Genomic DNA, 19,828 nt, shown 5'->3' on the forward strand with positions numbered 1-19,828 from the left:
TTTTGTTCTAAATACTATTGGCTTACTTCCATTGCTCGCAAGATTTATTTTTTTCTCTCTCTCTCTGCACATTGAATGCTTGTTAGTATTTTTAATAGGTTCCTTGGTTTTGTTTGTTCTGTGGCTGCCTGTAAGGACACATATCTCAAGGGTGTGTAATGTAAACAGACTTTAATAATAAATATACTTTGCCCACTGGTGTTAACCAGAGATTGAACAATGACACACGAGAGATTCTGCAGATGCTGCAAATGGGCTGCCAACAACAGTGGTGGAGGCGGAAATGATAGGGTCTTTTAAGAGACTCCTGGATAGATTCATGGAGCTTAGAAAAATAGAGGCCTATGGGTAACTCTAGGTAATTTCTTAAGTACATGTCCAGCATGGCATTGTGGGCTGAAGAGCCTGTATTGTGCTATAGGTTTTCTATCTTTCTATGAATGTACAGACTTTCTTGCAGATGCCACTGGAATTGAACTCCAATCTCCGACGCCTGGAGCTGCAATAGCATCACACTATCTGCTATGTTATTGTGGTCCCCCAGAGGCCCATTGATGCCCACCCCCCAGCTACAATCACAGATGTCAGACACTGCACACATTTTAATTAATTGCTTCCATTCCAATAATTACAGAAAAATAATTTTATTTTTAGACATAGTCCACATCAAGATATAAATAGCATTTAAACAAAGTCTACATTGTACAAAATTGCAGCAAATCAATATATACAAACCAGACATTTTCTCTTAAATTATCAGTATAAAACTCTATATAACATACAGCTCTGGAGGTCACAGCCCTGGCAACTGTAGTGGGCACAAGCGAGTGAACGTGGACCAACGTGGGATAGGTGCTAATGTACCACGGGGCACCTCGTTGCATCAATATGCAGTATTGTGAGATGAGATTGTGCAGCTGGAGAAAACTCGTGCTAAACAAGTTCAGTGAGGAGAACGAAGTGCCCAGCCGGAATCAACTCGTATTCAACGTGAGAGCATTGGTGTTTTCAGACTGGTATCCAGCTCACAAGGCTTTCTACAGGTTCCCTGGACGATACGTCAACTTCACTTCCAAACACTCATTGTAACAATCTACAACACAAACAAAAATAATGGCTGTAGTTATCACACCATCTTAAGAGATTTTCCCCTACGAAGTTAATCTGACCAACCATTCCAGTTATTCCTCTCCATCTGTTACCCCAGTCTAATGTTATGACAGCTTTGTATTGCTCCCTTCTGCAAAGTGCACCAAGCCTACTAAAACAAAACTTCATGCCATCCTAAAAAAAGTTTCTATCACCACCACCCCCCCCGTCCCCCCGTCCCCAGGTATCACCCTGTGATGTGTGACGTGGGCAATCATGATCTCATGACCATGGTAGTTCTTGGCAAATTTTTCTACAGTAGTGGTTTGCCTCTGCCTTCTGGACAGTGTCTACACAAGACAGATGAGCCCAGTCATTGTCAATACTCTCCAGAGATTGTCTGCCTGGCGCCAGTGGTCACATAAACAGGACTCATGATATGGGCCAGCTACACACGTGACCATCCACCACCTGTTCCCCTGCTGCCCGTGACCTTGACACTGATTGGGGGGGGCCTAAACAGGTGCTACTCCTTCCAAGGGCAACCTGCAGACTAACGGCTTGTGAGGGAAGCAGCACCTTACACCCCCTTGGTAGAGACACCTCCACCCCACCACGAAAGACAGTTAATCTTTTCATTTCAATCTTTTTTATTAATTTAGAAGAATAGGGATAAATACAAGTCAGAGAAGTTATCTCAAATACATATTTCAATAAAGGTACAAACAAAAATACACACTGTCAAAATCATGTATAGTATACTGAGCCAATATAAAAAAGAACCACAACTCCTCAACAATTCATAGAAAAACGAGACTCAAGATTTCTATTATGAAACAAAACCACTAAACTAACCTAAAACAAAAAAAGGAAACTGGGCAGTCCATTTTGAGGATATAATTTTTTTTTGTTTTTTTTAAAAGAAGAAAAATCCTTCTGGTCAAATCTAAAACTTCAGGGAGAAGAAAAAAAATTTACCTAAAAAAGTAAAATAAAAGAAAAAGAACAATTAGATCACATGAAAATATTGAATAAAAGGTCGCCAAGTTTGCTGAAAGGGAATAAAAACTTTTTTAGATTTGTTTTTAGAGAACTGTTTAATATCTTTTTCGCAGCTAGTGGATAAATATGATATATCTAATGCACAATTTTTTTTAGATATTTACAAGTCAAGATTTTTTTTAAATGTTATTGAATTACCCATTTGCTCATTTACCAAATATGATAGATGCTATCTTTAAGCTTAAACCATTTTAAAAAGGATTGATAGCCATTAAGTATGAATGGCTAATGAATTTACAAATGATGTCTAATGATAAGGTTAAACATGCTTGGGAATTGGAACTTCAGGAGTCACTTCCAGATGATCAATGGAATAAAGTTTATCATTTAGTTAACAATTCATCTATCTGTGCCTGTCACTCTTTGATTCAGTTCAAGATAGTGCACAGGGCACATATGTCAAAAGATAAACTAGCACATATTTTTTCTAATATAATTCCCACCTGTGATAGATGCAACACTGAGGTGGCTACCTTAACTCATATGTTTTGGTTCTGTATAAAGTTAAATAATTTTTGGAGAGATGTTTTTAGAACGTTATCAAAAGTCATGGGTTTGGACCTACAACCTAATTCATTTACGGCAATCTTTGGGATTATTCCAAAGGAAGTAGGAAATGTTCCTGCTCCTGCTCAATGCATGATAGCTTTCCCAACTTTATTAGAAGGATCCCAACCCACTGACTGTTTTTCTGGCTCACCTCCATTATGTTGTGTTTAAGTTTGGATAAAATTAGAAGTCGGATGTTTGATACATGAAGACAGTTAATCTAGCGACCATTCTAGTCCGCCCACCCCACCCCCGTCACTGCACAGTAAACATTTTAAACTACTTTTTATAATGTTGCTTGTATTGTAAACACTGTGCATGCTGGCATTTACGCACATTTGCTCCATATCTGGTCTATAACATCTAACTTTGTTTTTATATAATTCCTTTACATTAAATGTGGTTTTGTTGCTTGTCACAGCAAGTTCCTAATACATGTAAACACACAGCATATGAAGAGTGAAGTTGACCCTCCATTTGCCATATGTATATCATAACACAAGGAAGATTTAATACATGTCATATCAGTCAGATTAAATACTTGTCATAATAAATCTAGTGAGATGGGAACAAGGATCACACACTCAACATTGAAGCAACAGCTTCCCCTCCACCATCACATTTCAGAACGGACAATGAACCCTTGTCCATTAGCTCATGATTTTGCCTTTTGCACTACTCATTTAATCTGTAAATACACATTTCTTATCATAATTATTTGCAATTTTTATGTTTTACATTGTACAGCTGCCACAAAACAATAAATTTAACGCAAAATATCAGTAATATAAATGAGGGAAAAATCTCATTGAAACCCATCAAATATTGAAAGGCCCAGATAGAGTGAATGCCAAGTCATTCAATAGGTTTAAAGCAGAGTTGGATAGGTTCTTGATTAGTCAGGATGCCAAAGGGTGCAACGAGAAGGCAAGAGAATGAGGGTGTGAGGGAAAAAAATAAGCAAATACTGAGCAGCAGAGCAGACACGATGGACTGAATGACCCAATGCTGCAGCTGTGTCTGATACCTCAAGTGGGTGGACTTTGTGATAACTCCAAGGTCACTCAGGAACCGGGTCTTTCACTCACTCGGGAACCGCATCACCCACTCGCTCACTCGCTCACTCAGGAACCGGGTCTTTCACTCACTCGGGAACCGCATCACCCACTCGCTCACTCACTCACTCAGGAACCGGGTCAGTCACTCACTCGGGAACCGCATCATCCACTCACTCACTCACTCACTCAGGAACCGGGTCACACACTCACTCGGGAACCGCGTCACTCACTCGGGAACCGCATCACCCACTCGCTCACGCACTCAGGAACCGGGTCTTTCACTCACTCGGGAACCGCATCATCCACTCATTCGCTCACTCAGGAACCGCGTCTTCCACTCACTCACTCACTCACTCACTCGGGAACCGCGTCACTCACTCGGGAACCGCGTCATCCACTCATTCGCTCACTCAGGAACCGCGTCTTCCACTCACTCACTCACTCACTCAGGAACCGGGTCAGTCACTCACTCGGGAACCGCATCACCCACTCACTCACTCAGGAACCGGGTCACACACTCACTCGGGAACCGCGTCATCCACTCATTCGCTCACTCAGGAACCGCGTCTTCCACTCACTCACTCACTCAGGAACCGGGTCACTCACTCACTCGGGAACCGCGTCACCCACACACTCACTCACTCAGTCACTCACTTGGGAACCGCGTCTTCCACTCACTCACTCACTCACTCAGGAACCGGTCAGTCACTCACTCAGGAACCGCGTCTTCCACTCACTCACTCACTCACTCGGGAACCGAGTCACCCACTCACTCGGGAACCACGTCATCCACTCACTCACTCACTCGGGAACCGTGTCACCCACTCACTCACTCACTCGGGAACCGCGTCATCCACTCACTCACTCACTCAGGAACCGGGTCACTCACTCACTCGGGAACCGCGTCACCCACTCACTCACTCACTCAGGAACCGCGTCTTCCACTCACTCACTCACTCACTCAGGAACCGGGTCACTCACTCACTCAGGAACCGCGTCATCCACTCACTCACTCACTCACTCGGGAACCGCGTCACCCACTCACTCACTCGGGAACCGCGTCATCCACTCACTCACTCGGGAACCGCGTCATCCACTCACTCACTCACTCGGGAACCGCGTCATCCACTCACTCACTCACTCGGGAACCGCGTCACCCACTCACTCACTCGGGAACCGCGTCATCCACTCACTCACTCACTCGGGAACCGCGTCATCCACTCACTCACTCACTCGGGAACCGCGTCATCCACTCACTCGCTCACTCGGGAACCGTATCATCCACTCATTCACTCACTCAGGAACCGCGTCTTCCACTCACTCACTCAGGAACCGGGTCACTCACTCACTCGGGAACCGCGTCACCCACTCGCTCACTCAGTCGAGAACCGCGTCATCCACTCATTCGCTCACTCAGGAACCGTGTCTTCCACTCGCTCGCTCACTCAGGAACCACATCTTCCACTCACTCACTCAGGAACCGGGTCAATCACTCACTCGGGAAACACGTCTTCCACTTGTTCACTCACTCAGGAACCAGGACACACTCTCACTCGGGAACCGCGTCACGCACTCACTCGGGAACCGCGTCGTCCACTCACTCACTCACTCAGGAACCGGGTCACTCACTCACTCGGGAACCGGGTCACCCACTCACTCGGGAACCGGGTCACTCACTCACTCGGGAACCGGGTCACCCACTCACTCACTCGGGAACCGCGTCGTCCACTCACTCACTCACTCAGGAACCGGGTCACTCACTCACTCGGGAACCGGGTCACTCACTCACTCGGGAACCGGGTCACCCACTCACTCACTCAGGAACCGCGTCACCCACTCACTCGGGAACCGGGTCACCCACTCACTCGGGAACCGGGTCACCCACTCACTCGGGAACCGGGTCACTCACTCACTCAGGAACCGGGTCACTCACTCACTCGGGAACCGGGTCACTCACTCACTCGGGAACCGGGTCACTCACTCACTCGGGAACCGCGTCTTCCACTCACTCACTCACTCACTCAGGAACCGGGTCACCCACTCACTCAGGAACCGGGTCACTCACTCACTCGGGAACCGCGTCTTCCACTCACTCACTCACTCAGGAACCGGGTCACTCACTCACTCGGGAACCGCGTCTTCCACTCACTCACTCACTCGGGAACCGCGTCATCCACTCACTCACTCAGGAACCGGGTCACTCACTCACTCGGGAACCGCGTCACCCACTCACTCACTTGGGAACCGCGTCATCCACTCACTCTGGAACCGGGTCACTCACTCACTCGGGAACCGCGTCTTCCACTCACTCACTCACTCACTCAGGAACCGGGTCACTCACTCACTCGGGAACCGCGTCTTCCACTCACTCACTCACTCGGGAACCGCGTCATCCACTCACTCACTCACTCACTCAGGAACCGGGTCACTCACTCACTCGGGAACCGCGTCACCCACTCACTCACTTGGGAACCGCGTCATCCACTCACTCACTCACTCGGGAACCGCGTCACCCACTCACTCACTCACTCACTCGGGAACCGCGTCATCCACTCACTCACTCACTGAGGAACCGTGTCTTCTACTCGCTCACTCACTCAGGAACCACATCTTCCACTCACTCACTCACTCACTCAGGAACCGGGTCAATCACTCACTCGGGAACCGCGTCACCCACTCGCTCACTCAGTCGGGAACCGCGTCATCCACTCACTCACTCACTCAGGAACCAGGTCACTCACTCACTCGGGAACCGCGTCTTCCACTCACTCACTCACTCAGGAACCGGGTCACTCACTCACTCGGGAACCGCGTCTTCCACTCACTCACTCAGGAACCGCGTCACCCACTCACTCACTCACTCAGGAACAAGGTCACTCACTCACTCGGGAACCGCGTCTTCCACTCACTCACTCAGGAACCGGGTCACTCACTCACTCGGGAACCGCGTCATCCACTCACTCACTCACTCAGGAACCAGGTCACTCACTCACGCGGGAACTGCATCTTCCACTCACTCACTCACTCAGGAACCAGGTCACTCACTCACTCACTCGGGAACCGGGTCACTCACTCACTCAGGAACCGCGACTTCAACTCGCTCGCTCACTCAGGAACCACGTCTTCCACTTGTTCACTCACTCAGGAACCAGGTCACTCACTCACTCGGGAACCGGGTCACCCACTCACTCGGGAACCGGGTCGTCCACTCACTCACTCACTCAGGAACCGCGTCACCTACTCACTCAGGAACCAGGTCACTCACTCACTTGGGAACCGCGTCACCCACTCACTCAGGAACCAGGTCACTCGCTCACTCAGGAACCGCGTCTGCCGCTCACTCACTCACTCACTCAGGAACCGGGTCACTCACTCACTCGGGAACCGCATCACCCACTCACTCACTCACTCGGGAACCGCGTCACCCACTCACTCACTCACTCGGGAACCGCATCATCCACTCATTCGCTCACTCAGGAACCGCGTCTTCCACTCACTCACTCACTCAGGAACCGGGTCACTCACTCACTCGGGAACCGCGTCACCCACTCACTCACTCACTCGGGAACCGCGTCACCCACACACTCACTCACTCAGTCACTCACTTGGGAACCGCGTCTTCCACTCACTCACTCACTCACTCAGGAACCGGTCAGTCACTCACTCGGGAACCGCGTCACCCACTCACTCACTCACTCGGGAACCGCATCATCCACTCATTCGCTCACTCAGGAACCGCGTCTTCCACTCACTCACTCACTCAGGAACCAGGTCACTCACTCACTCGGGAACCGAGTCACCCACTCACTCACTCACTTGGGAACCACGTCATCCACTCACTCACTCACTCGGGAACCGTGTCACCCACTCACTCACTCACTCGGGAACCGCGTCATCCACTCACTCACTCACTCAGGAACCGGGTCACTCACTCACTCGGGAACCGCGTCACCCACTCACTCACTTGGGAACCGCGTCATCCACTCACTCACTCACTCGGGAACCGCGTCATCCACTCACTCACTCACTCGGGAACCGTGTCACCCACTCACTCACTCACTCGGGAACCGCGTCATCCACTCACTCACTCACTCAGGAACCGGGTCACTCACTCACTCGGGAACCGCGTCACCCACTCACTCACTCACTTGGGAACCGCGTCATCCACTCACTCACTCACTCGGGAACCGCGTCATCCACTCACTCACTCACTCAGGAACCGGGTCACTCACTCACTCGGGAACCGCGTCACCCACTCACTCACTCACTTGGGAACCGCGTCATCCACTCACTCACTCACTCGGGAACCGCGTCATCCACTCACTCACTCACTCGGGAACCGCGTCACCCACTCACTCACTCGGGAACCACGTCATCCACTCGCTCACTCACTCGGGAACCGCGTCATCCACTCACTCACTCGGGAACCGCATCATCCACTCATTCACTCACTCAGGAACCGCGTCTTCCACTCACTCACTCAGGAACCGGGTCACTCACTCACTCGGGAACCGCGTCACCCACTCGCTCACTCAGTCGAGAACCGCGTCATCCACTCACTCACTCAGTCGAGAACCGCGTCATCCACTCACTCACTCACTCAGGAACCGTGTCTTCCACTCACTCACTCACTCGGGAACTGCATCTTCCACTCACTCACTCACTCAGGAACCAGGTCACTCACTCACTCACTCGGGAACCGGGTCACTCACTCACTCAGGAACCGCGACTTCAACTCGCTCGCTCACTCAGGAACCACGTCTTCCACTTGTTCACTCACTCAGGAACCAGGTCACTCACTCACTCGGGAACCGGGTCACCCACTCACTCGGGAACCGGGTCACTCACTCACTCGGGAACCGGGTCACTCACTCACTCGGGAACCAGGTCACTCACTCACTCAGGAACCAGGTCACTCACTCACTCAGGAACCGGGTCGTCCACTCACTCGGGAACCGCATCTTCCACTCATTCGCTCACTCAGGAACCGCGTCACCTACTCACTCAGGAACCAGGTCACTCACTCACTTGGGAACCGCGTCACCCACTCACTCAGGAACCAGGTCACTCGCTCACTCAGGAACCGCGTCACCCACTCACTCACTCACTCAGTCACTCACTTGGGAACCGCGTCTTCCACTCACTCACTCACTCACTCAGGAACCGGTCACTCACTCACTCGGGAACCGCATCATCCACTCATTCGCTCACTCAGGAACCGCGTCTTCCACTCACTCACTCACTCACTCGGGAACCGAGTCACCCACTCACTCGGGAACCGAGTCACCCACTCACTCGGGAACCACGTCATCCACTCACTCACTCACTCGGGAACCGTGTCACCCACTCACTCACTCACTCGGGAACCGCGTCATCCACTCACTCACTCACTCAGGAACTGGGTCACTCACTCACTCGGGAACCGCGTCACCCACTCACTCACTCACTTGGGAACCGTGTCTTCCACTCACTCACTCACTCACTCAGGAACCGGGTCACCCACTCACTCACTCACTTGGGAACCGCGTCATCCACTCACTCACTCACTCACTCGGGAACCGCGTCACCCACTCACTCACACGGAAACCGCGTCATCCACTCACTCACTCACTCGGGAACCACGTCATCCACTCGCTCACTCACTCGGGAACCACGTCATCCACTCGCTCACTCACTCGGGAACCGCGTCATCCACTCACTCACTCGGGAACCGCATCATCCACTCATTCACTCACTCAGGAACCGCGTCTTCCACTCACTCACTCAGGAACCGGGTCACTCACTCACTCGGGAACCGCGTCACCCACTCGCTCACTCAGTCGAGAACCGCGTCATCCACTCATTCGCTCACTCAGGAACCGTGTCTTCCACTCGCTCGCTCACTCAGGAACCACATCTTCCACTCGCTCACTCAGGAACCGTGTCTTCCACTCGCTCGCTCACTCAGGAACCACATCTTCCACTCACTCACTCAGGAACCGGGTCAATCACTCACTCGGGAAACACGTCTTCCACTTGTTCACTCACTCAGGAACCAGGACACACACTCACTCAGGAACCGCGTCACGCACTCACTCGGGAACCGCGTCGTCCACTCACTCACTCACTCAGGAACCGCGTCACTCACTCACTCGGGAACCGCGTCACCCACTCACTCACTTGGGAACCGCGTCATCCACTCACTCACTCACTCGGGAACCGCGTCACCCACTCACTCACTCACTCACTCGGGAACCGCGTCATCCACTCACTCACTCACTGAGGAACCGTGTCTTCCACTCACTCACTCACTCAGGAACCAGGTCACTCACTCACTCGGGAACCGCGTCTTCCACTCACTCACTCACTCAGGAACCGGGTCACTCACTCACTCGGGAACCGCGTCTTCCACTCACTCACTCACTCAGGAACCGCGTCACTCACTCACTCACGAACTGGGTCACTCACTCACTCGGGAACCGCGTCTTCCACTCACTCACTCACTCAGGAACCGGGTCACTCACTCACTCGGGAACCGCGTCTTCCACTCACTCACTCACTCAGGAACCGGGTCACTCACTCACTCGGGAACCGCGTCTTCCACTCACTCACTCACTCGGGAACCGCGTCATCCACTCACTCACTCAGGAACCGGGTCACTCACTCACTCGGGAACCGCGTCACCCACTCACTCACTTGGGAACCGCGTCATCCACTCACTCTGGAACCGGGTCACTCACTCACTCGGGAACCGCGTCTTCCACTCACTCACTCACTCACTCAGGAACCGGGTCACTCACTCACTCGGGAACCGCGTCTTCCACTCACTCACTCACTCGGGAACCGCGTCATCCACTCACTCACTCACTCACTCAGGAACCGGGTCACTCACTCACTCGGGAACCGCGTCACCCACTCACTCACTTGGGAACCGCGTCATCCACTCACTCACTCACTCGGGAACCGCGTCACCCACTCACTCACTCACTCACTCGGGAACCGCGTCATCCACTCACTCACTCACTGAGGAACCGTGTCTTCTACTCGCTCACTCACTCAGGAACCACATCTTCCACTCACTCACTCACTCACTCAGGAACCGGGTCAATCACTCACTCGGGAACCGCGTCACCCACTCGCTCACTCAGTCGGGAACCGCGTCATCCACTCACTCACTCACTCAGGAACCAGGTCACTCACTCACTCGGGAACCGCGTCTTCCACTCACTCACTCACTCAGGAACCGGGTCACTCACTCACTCGGGAACCGCGTCTTCCACTCACTCACTCAGGAACCGCGTCACCCACTCACTCACTCACTCAGGAACAAGGTCACTCACTCACTCGGGAACCGCGTCTTCCACTCACTCACTCAGGAACCGGGTCACTCACTCACTCGGGAACCGCGTCATCCACTCACTCACTCACTCAGGAACCAGGTCACTCACTCACGCGGGAACTGCATCTTCCACTCACTCACTCACTCAGGAACCAGGTCACTCACTCACTCACTCGGGAACCGGGTCACTCACTCACTCAGGAACCGCGACTTCAACTCGCTCGCTCACTCAGGAACCACGTCTTCCACTTGTTCACTCACTCAGGAACCAGGTCACTCACTCACTCGGGAACCGGGTCACCCACTCACTCGGGAACCGGGTCGTCCACTCACTCACTCACTCAGGAACCGCGTCACCTACTCACTCAGGAACCAGGTCACTCACTCACTTGGGAACCGCGTCACCCACTCACTCAGGAACCAGGTCACTCGCTCACTCAGGAACCGCGTCTGCCGCTCACTCACTCACTCACTCAGGAACCGGGTCACTCACTCACTCGGGAACCGCATCACCCACTCACTCACTCACTCGGGAACCGCGTCACCCACTCACTCACTCACTCGGGAACCGCATCATCCACTCATTCGCTCACTCAGGAACCGCGTCTTCCACTCACTCACTCACTCAGGAACCGGGTCACTCACTCACTCGGGAACCGCGTCACCCACTCACTCACTCACTCGGGAACCGCGTCACCCACACACTCACTCACTCAGTCACTCACTTGGGAACCGCGTCTTCCACTCACTCACTCACTCACTCACTCAGGAACCGGTCAGTCACTCACTCGGGAACCGCGTCACCCACTCACTCACTCACTCGGGAACCGCATCATCCACTCATTCGCTCACTCAGGAACCGCGTCTTCCACTCACTCACTCACTCAGGAACCAGGTCACTCACTCACTCGGGAACCGAGTCACCCACTCACTCACTCACTTGGGAACCACGTCATCCACTCACTCACTCACTCGGGAACCGTGTCACCCACTCACTCACTCACTCGGGAACCGCGTCATCCACTCACTCACTCACTCAGGAACCGGGTCACTCACTCACTCGGGAACCGCGTCACCCACTCACTCACTCACTTGGGAACCGCGTCATCCACTCACTCACTCACTCGGGAACCGCGTCATCCACTCACTCACTCACTCGGGAACCGTGTCACCCACTCACTCACTCACTCGGGAACCGCGTCATCCACTCACTCACTCACTCAGGAACCGGGTCACTCACTCACTCGGGAACCGCGTCACCCACTCACTCACTCACTTGGGAACCGCGTCATCCACTCACTCACTCACTCGGGAACCGCGTCACCCACTCACTCACTCGGGAACCGCGTCATCCACTCACTCACTCACTCAGGAACCGGGTCACTCACTCACTCGGGAACCGCGTCACCCACTCACTCACTCACTTGGGAACCGCGTCATCCACTCACTCACTCACTCGGGAACCGCGTCACCCACTCACTCACTCGGGAACCACGTCATCCACTCGCTCACTCACTCGGGAACCGCGTCATCCACTCACTCACTCGGGAACCGCATCATCCACTCATTCACTCACTCAGGAACCGCGTCTTCCACTCACTCACTCAGGAACCGGGTCACTCACTCACTCGGGAACCGCGTCACCCACTCGCTCACTCAGTCGAGAACCGCGTCATCCACTCACTCACTCAGTCGAGAACCGCGTCATCCACTCACTCACTCACTCAGGAACCGTGTCTTCCACTCACTCACTCACTCGGGAACTGCATCTTCCACTCACTCACTCACTCAGGAACCAGGTCACTCACTCACTCACTCGGGAACCGGGTCACTCACTCACTCAGGAACCGCGACTTCAACTCGCTCGCTCACTCAGGAACCACGTCTTCCACTTGTTCACTCACTCAGGAACCAGGTCACTCACTCACTCGGGAACCGGGTCACCCACTCACTCGGGAACCGGGTCACCCACTCACTCGGGAACCGGGTCACTCACTCACTCGGGAACCAGGTCACTCACTCACTCAGGAACCAGGTCACTCACTCACTCAGGAACCGGGTCGTCCACTCACTCGGGAACCGCATCTTCCACTCATTCGCTCACTCAGGAACCGCGTCACCTACTCACTCAGGAACCAGGTCACTCACTCACTTGGGAACCGCGTCACCCACTCACTCAGGAACCAGGTCACTCGCTCACTCAGGAACCGCGTCACCCACTCACTCACTCACTCAGTCACTCACTTGGGAACCGCGTCTTCCACTCACTCACTCACTCACTCAGGAACCGGTCACTCACTCACTCGGGAACCGCATCATCCACTCATTCGCTCACTCAGGAACCGCGTCTTCCACTCACTCACTCACTCACTCGGGAACCGAGTCACCCACTCACTCGGGAACCGAGTCACCCACTCACTCGGGAACCACGTCATCCACTCACTCACTCACTCGGGAACCGTGTCACCCACTCACTCACTCACTCGGGAACCGCGTCATCCACTCACTCACTCACTCAGGAACTGGGTCACTCACTCACTCGGGAACCGCGTCACCCACTCACTCACTCACTTGGGAACCGTGTCTTCCACTCACTCACTCACTCACTCAGGAACCGGGTCACCCACTCACTCACTCACTTGGGAACCGCGTCATCCACTCACTCACTCACTCACTCGGGAACCGCGTCACCCACTCACTCACACGGAAACCGCGTCATCCACTCACTCACTCACTCGGGAACCACGTCATCCACTCGCTCACTCACTCGGGAACCACGTCATCCACTCGCTCACTCACTCGGGAACCGCGTCATCCACTCACTCACTCGGGAACCGCATCATCCACTCATTCACTCACTCAGGAACCGCGTCTTCCACTCACTCACTCAGGAACCGGGTCACTCACTCACTCGGGAACCGCGTCACCCACTCGCTCACTCAGTCGAGAACCGCGTCATCCACTCATTCGCTCACTCAGGAACCGTGTCTTCCACTCGCTCGCTCACTCAGGAACCACATCTTCCACTCGCTCACTCAGGAACCGTGTCTTCCACTCGCTCGCTCACTCAGGAACCACATCTTCCACTCACTCACTCAGGAACCGGGTCAATCACTCACTCGGGAAACACGTCTTCCACTTGTTCACTCACTCAGGAACCAGGACACACACTCACTCAGGAACCGCGTCACGCACTCACTCGGGAACCGCGTCGTCCACTCACTCACTCACTCAGGAACCGCGTCACTCACTCACTCGGGAACCGCGTCACCCACTCACTCACTTGGGAACCGCGTCATCCACTCACTCACTCACTCGGGAACCGCGTCACCCACTCACTCACTCACTCACTCGGGAACCGCGTCATCCACTCACTCACTCACTGAGGAACCGTGTCTTCCACTCACTCACTCACTCAGGAACCAGGTCACTCACTCACTCGGGAACCGCGTCTTCCACTCACTCACTCACTCAGGAACCGGGTCACTCACTCACTCGGGAACCGCGTCTTCCACTCACTCACTCACTCAGGAACCGCGTCACTCACTCACTCACGAACTGGGTCACTCACTCACTCGGGAACCGCGTCTTCCACTCACTCACTCACTCAGGAACCGGGTCACTCACTCACTCGGGAACCGCGTCTTCCACTCACTCACTCACTCAGGAACCGCGTCACCCACTCACTCGGGAACCGCGTCTTCCACTCACTCATTCAGGAACCGCGTCACCCACTCACTCGGGAACCGCGTCTTCCACTCACTCACTCAGGAACCGGGTCACGCACTCACTCGGGAACTGCGTCTTCCACTCACTCACTCAGGAACCGGGTCACTCACTCACTCAGGAACCGTGTCTTCCACTCACTCACTCACTCAGGAACCGCATCTTCCACTCATTCGCTCACTCAGGAACCAGGTCACTCACTCACTCGGGAACCGCGTCTGCCGCTCACTCACTCACTCACTCGGGAACCGGGTCACTCACTCACTCGGGAACCGGGTCACTCACTCACTCGGGAACCGGGTCACTCACTCACTCGGGAACCGGGTCACTCACTCACTCGGGAACCGGGTCACTCACTCACTCGGGAACCGGGTCACTCACTCACTCGGGAACCGGGTCACTCACTCACTCAGGAACCGCATCACTCACTCACTCGGGAACCGGGTCTTCCACTCGCTCACTCGGGAACCGCGTCACTCACTCGCTCACTCAGGAACCGCGTCTGCCACTCGCTCGCTCACTCAGGAACCGGGTCACTCACTCACTCAGGAACCAGGTCACTCACTCACTCGGGAACCGGGTCACTCACTCACTCGGGAACCGGGTCACTCACTCACTCAGGAACCGGGTCACTCACTCACTCGGGAACCGCGTCACCTACTCACTCACTCGGGAACCGCATCATCCACTCATTCGCCCACTCAGGAACCGTGTCTTCCACTCGCTCGCTCACTCAGGAACCACATCTTCCACTCACTCAGGTACCGCGTCACCCACTCACTCGGGAACCGCGTCTTCCACTCGCTTGCTCACTCAGGAACCACATCTTCCACTCACTCACTCACTCAGGTACCGCGTCTTCCACTCGCTTGCTCACTTAGGAACCACATCTTCCACTCACTCACTCACTCAGGAACTGCGTCACCCACTCACTCGGGAACCGCGTCTTCCACTCACTCACTCAGGAACCGGGTCACTCACTCACTCAGGAACCGGGTCACTCACTCACTCGGGAACCGGGTCACTCACTCACTCGGGAACTGGGTCACTCACTCACTCGGGAACCACGTCTTCCACTTGTTCACTCACTCAGGAACCAGGACACACTCTCACTCGGGAACTGCGTTTTCCACTCACTCACTCACTCAGGAACCGCGTCACCCACTCACTCAGGAACCAGGTCACTCACTCACTCACTCAGGAACCGGGTCACTCACTCACTCAGGAACCGTGTCACTCACTCACTCGGGAACTGGGTCACTACCTCACTCACTCACTCGGGAACCGGGTCACTCGCTCACTCACTCACGCGGGAACCGGGTCACTCACTCACTCGGGAACCGGGTCACTCACTCACTTGGGAACCGGGTCACTCACTCACTCGGGAACCGGGTCACTCACTCACTCGGGAACCGGGTCACTCACTCACTCAGGAACCGGGTCACTCACTCACTCAGGAACCAGGTCACTCACTCACTCAGGAACCGGGTCACTCACTCACTCAGGAACCGGGTCACTCACTCACTCAGGAACCGGGTCACTCACTCACTCAGGAACCGTGTCACTCACTCACTCGGGAACTGGGTCACTACCTCACTCACTCACTCGGGAACCGGGTCACTCGCTCACTCACTCACGCGGGAACCGGGTCACTCACTCACTCGGGAACCGGGTCACTCGCTCACTCACTCACGCGGGAACCGGGTCACTCACTCACTCGGGAACCACGTCTTCCACTCACTCACTCACTCAGGAACTGGGTCACTCACTCACTCGGGAACCACGTCTTCCACTCACTCACTCACTCAGGAACCGGGTCACTCACTCACTCGGGAACCACGTCTTCCACTCACTCACTCACTCAGGAACTGGGTCACTCACTCACTCGGGAACTGGGTCACTCACTCACTCAGGAACCGGGTCACCCACTCACTCAGGAACCGGGTCACCCACTCACTCAGGAACCGGGTCACCCACTCACTCAGGAACCACGTCTTCCACTCACTCACTCACTCACTCGGGAACCGGGTCACTCACTCACTCGGGAACCGCGTCTTCCACTCACTCACTCACTCGGGAACCGGGTCACTCACTCACTCGGGAACCGCGTCTTCCACTCACTCACTCACTCGGGAACCGGGTCACTCACTCACTCGGGAACCGCGTCTTCCACTCACTCACTCACTCGGGAACCGGGTCACTCACTCACTCGGGAACCGCGTCACTCACTCACTCACTCACTCGGGAACCGGGTCACTCACTCACTCGGGAACCGCGTCTTCCACTCACTCACTCACTCGGGAACCGGGTCACTCACTCACTCGGGAACCACGTCTTCCACTCACTCACTCACTCAGGAACTGGGTCACTCACTCACTCGGGAACCACGTCTTCCACTCACTCACTCACTCAGGAACTGGGTCACTCACTCACTCGGGAACCGGGTCACTCACTCACTCGGGAACCGCGTCTTCCACTCACTCACTCACTCGGGAACCGGGTCACTCACTCACTCGGGAACCGCGTCACTCACTCACTCACTCACTCGGGAACCGGGTCACTCACTCACTCAGGAACCGCGTCACTCACTCACTCGGGAACCGCGTCACTCACTCACACACTCACTCGGGAACCGGGTCACTCACTCACTCAGGAACCGGGTCACTCACTCACTCAGGAACCGCGTCTTCCACTCACTCACTCACTCAGGAACCGGGTCACTCACTCACTCGGGAACCGGGTCACTCACTCACTCGGGAACCACGTCACTCACTCACTCGGGAACCGGGTCACTCACTCACTCGGGAACCGGGTCACTCACTCACTCGGGAACCGGGTCACTCACTCACTCGGGAACCGGGTCACCCACCCACTCAGGAACCGGGTCACTCACTCACTCGGGAACCACGTCTTCCACTCACTCACTCACTCAGGAACTGGGTCACTCACTCACTCGGGAACCACGTCTTCCACTCACTCACTCACTCAGGAACCGGGTCACTCACTCACTCGGGAACCACGTCTTCCACTCACTCACTCACTCAGGAACTGGGTCACTCACTCACTCGGGAACCACGTCTTCCACTCACTCACTCACTCAGGAACTGGGTCACTCACTCACTCGGGAACTGGGTCACTCACTCACTCAGGAACCGGGTCACCCACTCACTCAGGAACCGGGTCACCCACTCACTCAGGAACCGGGTCACCCACTCACTCAGGAACCACGTCTTCCACTCACTCACTCACTCGGGAACCGGGTCACTCACTCACTCGGGAACCGCGTCTTCCACTCACTCACTCACTCGGGAACCGGGTCACTCACTCACTCGGGAACCGCGTCTTCCACTCGCTCGCTCACTCAGGAACCACATCTTCCACTCACTCAGGTACCGCGTCACCCACTCACTCGGGAACCGCGTCTTCCACTCGCTTGCTCACTCAGGAACCACATCTTCCACTCACTCACTCACTCAGGAACTGCGTCACCCACTCACTCGGGAACCGCGTCTTCCACTCACTCACTCACTCAGGAACTGCGTCACCCACTCACTCGGGAACCGCGTCTTCCACTCACTCACTCAGGAACCGGGTCACTCACTCACTCAGGAACCGGGTCACTCACTCACTCGGGAACCGGGTCACTCACTCACTCGGGAACTGGGTCACTCACTCACTCGGGAACCACGTCTTCCACTTGTTCACTCACTCAGGAACCAGGACACACTCTCACTCGGGAACTGCGTTTTCCACTCACTCACTCACTCAGGAACCGCGTCACCCACTCACTCAGGAACCAGGTCACTCACTCACTCACTCAGGAACCGGGTCACTCACTCACTCAGGAACCGTGTCACTCACTCACTCGGGAACTGGGTCACTACCTCACTCACTCACTCGGGAACCGGGTCACTCGCTCACTCACTCACGCGGGAACCGGGTCACTCACTCACTCGGGAACCGGGTCACTCACTCACTTGGGAACCGGGTCACTCACTCACTCGGGAACCGGGTCACTCACTCACTCGGGAACCGGGTCACTCACTCACTCAGGAACCGGGTCACTCACTCACTCAGGAACCGGGTCACTCACTCACTCAGGAACCAGGTCACTCACTCACTCAGGAACCGGGTCACTCACTCACTCAGGAACCGGGTCACTCACTCACTCAGGAACCGGGTCACTCACTCACTCAGGAACCGTGTCACTCACTCACTCGGGAACTGGGTCACTACCTCACTCACTCACTCGGGAACCGGGTCACTCGCTCACTCACTCACGCGGGAACCGGGTCACTCACTCACTCGGGAACCGGGTCACTCGCTCACTCACTCACGCGGGAACCGGGTCACTCACCCACTCAGGAACCGGGTCACTCACTCACTCAGGAACCGGGTCACTCACTCACTCAGGAACCGGGTCACCCACTCACTCGGGAACCGGGTCACCCACTCACTCGGGAACCGGGTCACTCACTCACTCAGGAACCGGGTCACTCACTCACTCACTCAGGAACCACGTCACTCACTCACTCGGGAACCGGGTCACTCACTCACTCGGGAACCGGGTCACTCACTCACTCGGGAACCGGGTCACCCACCCACTCAGGAACCGGGTCACTCACTCACTCGGGAACCACGTCTTCCACTCACTCACTCACTCAGGAACTGGGTCACTCACTCACTCGGGAACCACGTCTTCCACTCACTCACTCAGGAACCGGGTCACTCACTCACTCGGGAACCACGTCTTCCACTCACTCACTCACTCAGGAACTGGGTCACTCACTCACTCGGGAACCACGTCTTCCACTCACTCACTCACTCAGGAACTGGGTCACTCACTCACTCGGGAACCGGGTCACTCACTCACTCGGGAACCGCGTCTTCCACTCACTCACTCACTCGGGAACCGGGTCACTCACTCACTCGGGAACCGCGTCACTCACTCACTCACTCACTCGGGAACCGGGTCACTCACTCACTCAGGAACCGCGTCACTCACTCACTCGGGAACTGCGTCACT

The 19,828-nt window shown here is 54.8% G+C and overlaps 1 protein-coding gene across 3 annotated transcripts in view; it reads right to left on the reverse strand.

Annotated features, from left to right (window-relative positions):
* Window positions 1-628: 628 nt before the first annotated feature.
* Window positions 629-19,828, reverse strand: part of LOC132405037 (putative endothelial lipase) — a 51,858-nt gene continuing 32,658 nt past the window's right edge. For 2 of the 3 annotated variants that reach the window (XM_059989742.1, XM_059989744.1), the window contains one exon: window positions 629-1,093. In XM_059989742.1, the coding sequence (XP_059845725.1) occupies window positions 1,081-1,093 (13 nt within the window). In that variant the 3' untranslated portion in view covers window positions 629-1,080. Of the gene's footprint in view, window positions 1,094-1,140; window positions 2,068-19,828 lie in introns of those variants that run through there. The other variant, XM_059989743.1, reaches the window with a different exon arrangement.

This window comes from Hypanus sabinus, chromosome 14 (genome assembly GCF_030144855.1).
Source record: "Hypanus sabinus isolate sHypSab1 chromosome 14, sHypSab1.hap1, whole genome shotgun sequence".
NCBI lineage: Eukaryota > Metazoa > Chordata > Chondrichthyes > Myliobatiformes > Dasyatidae > Hypanus > Hypanus sabinus.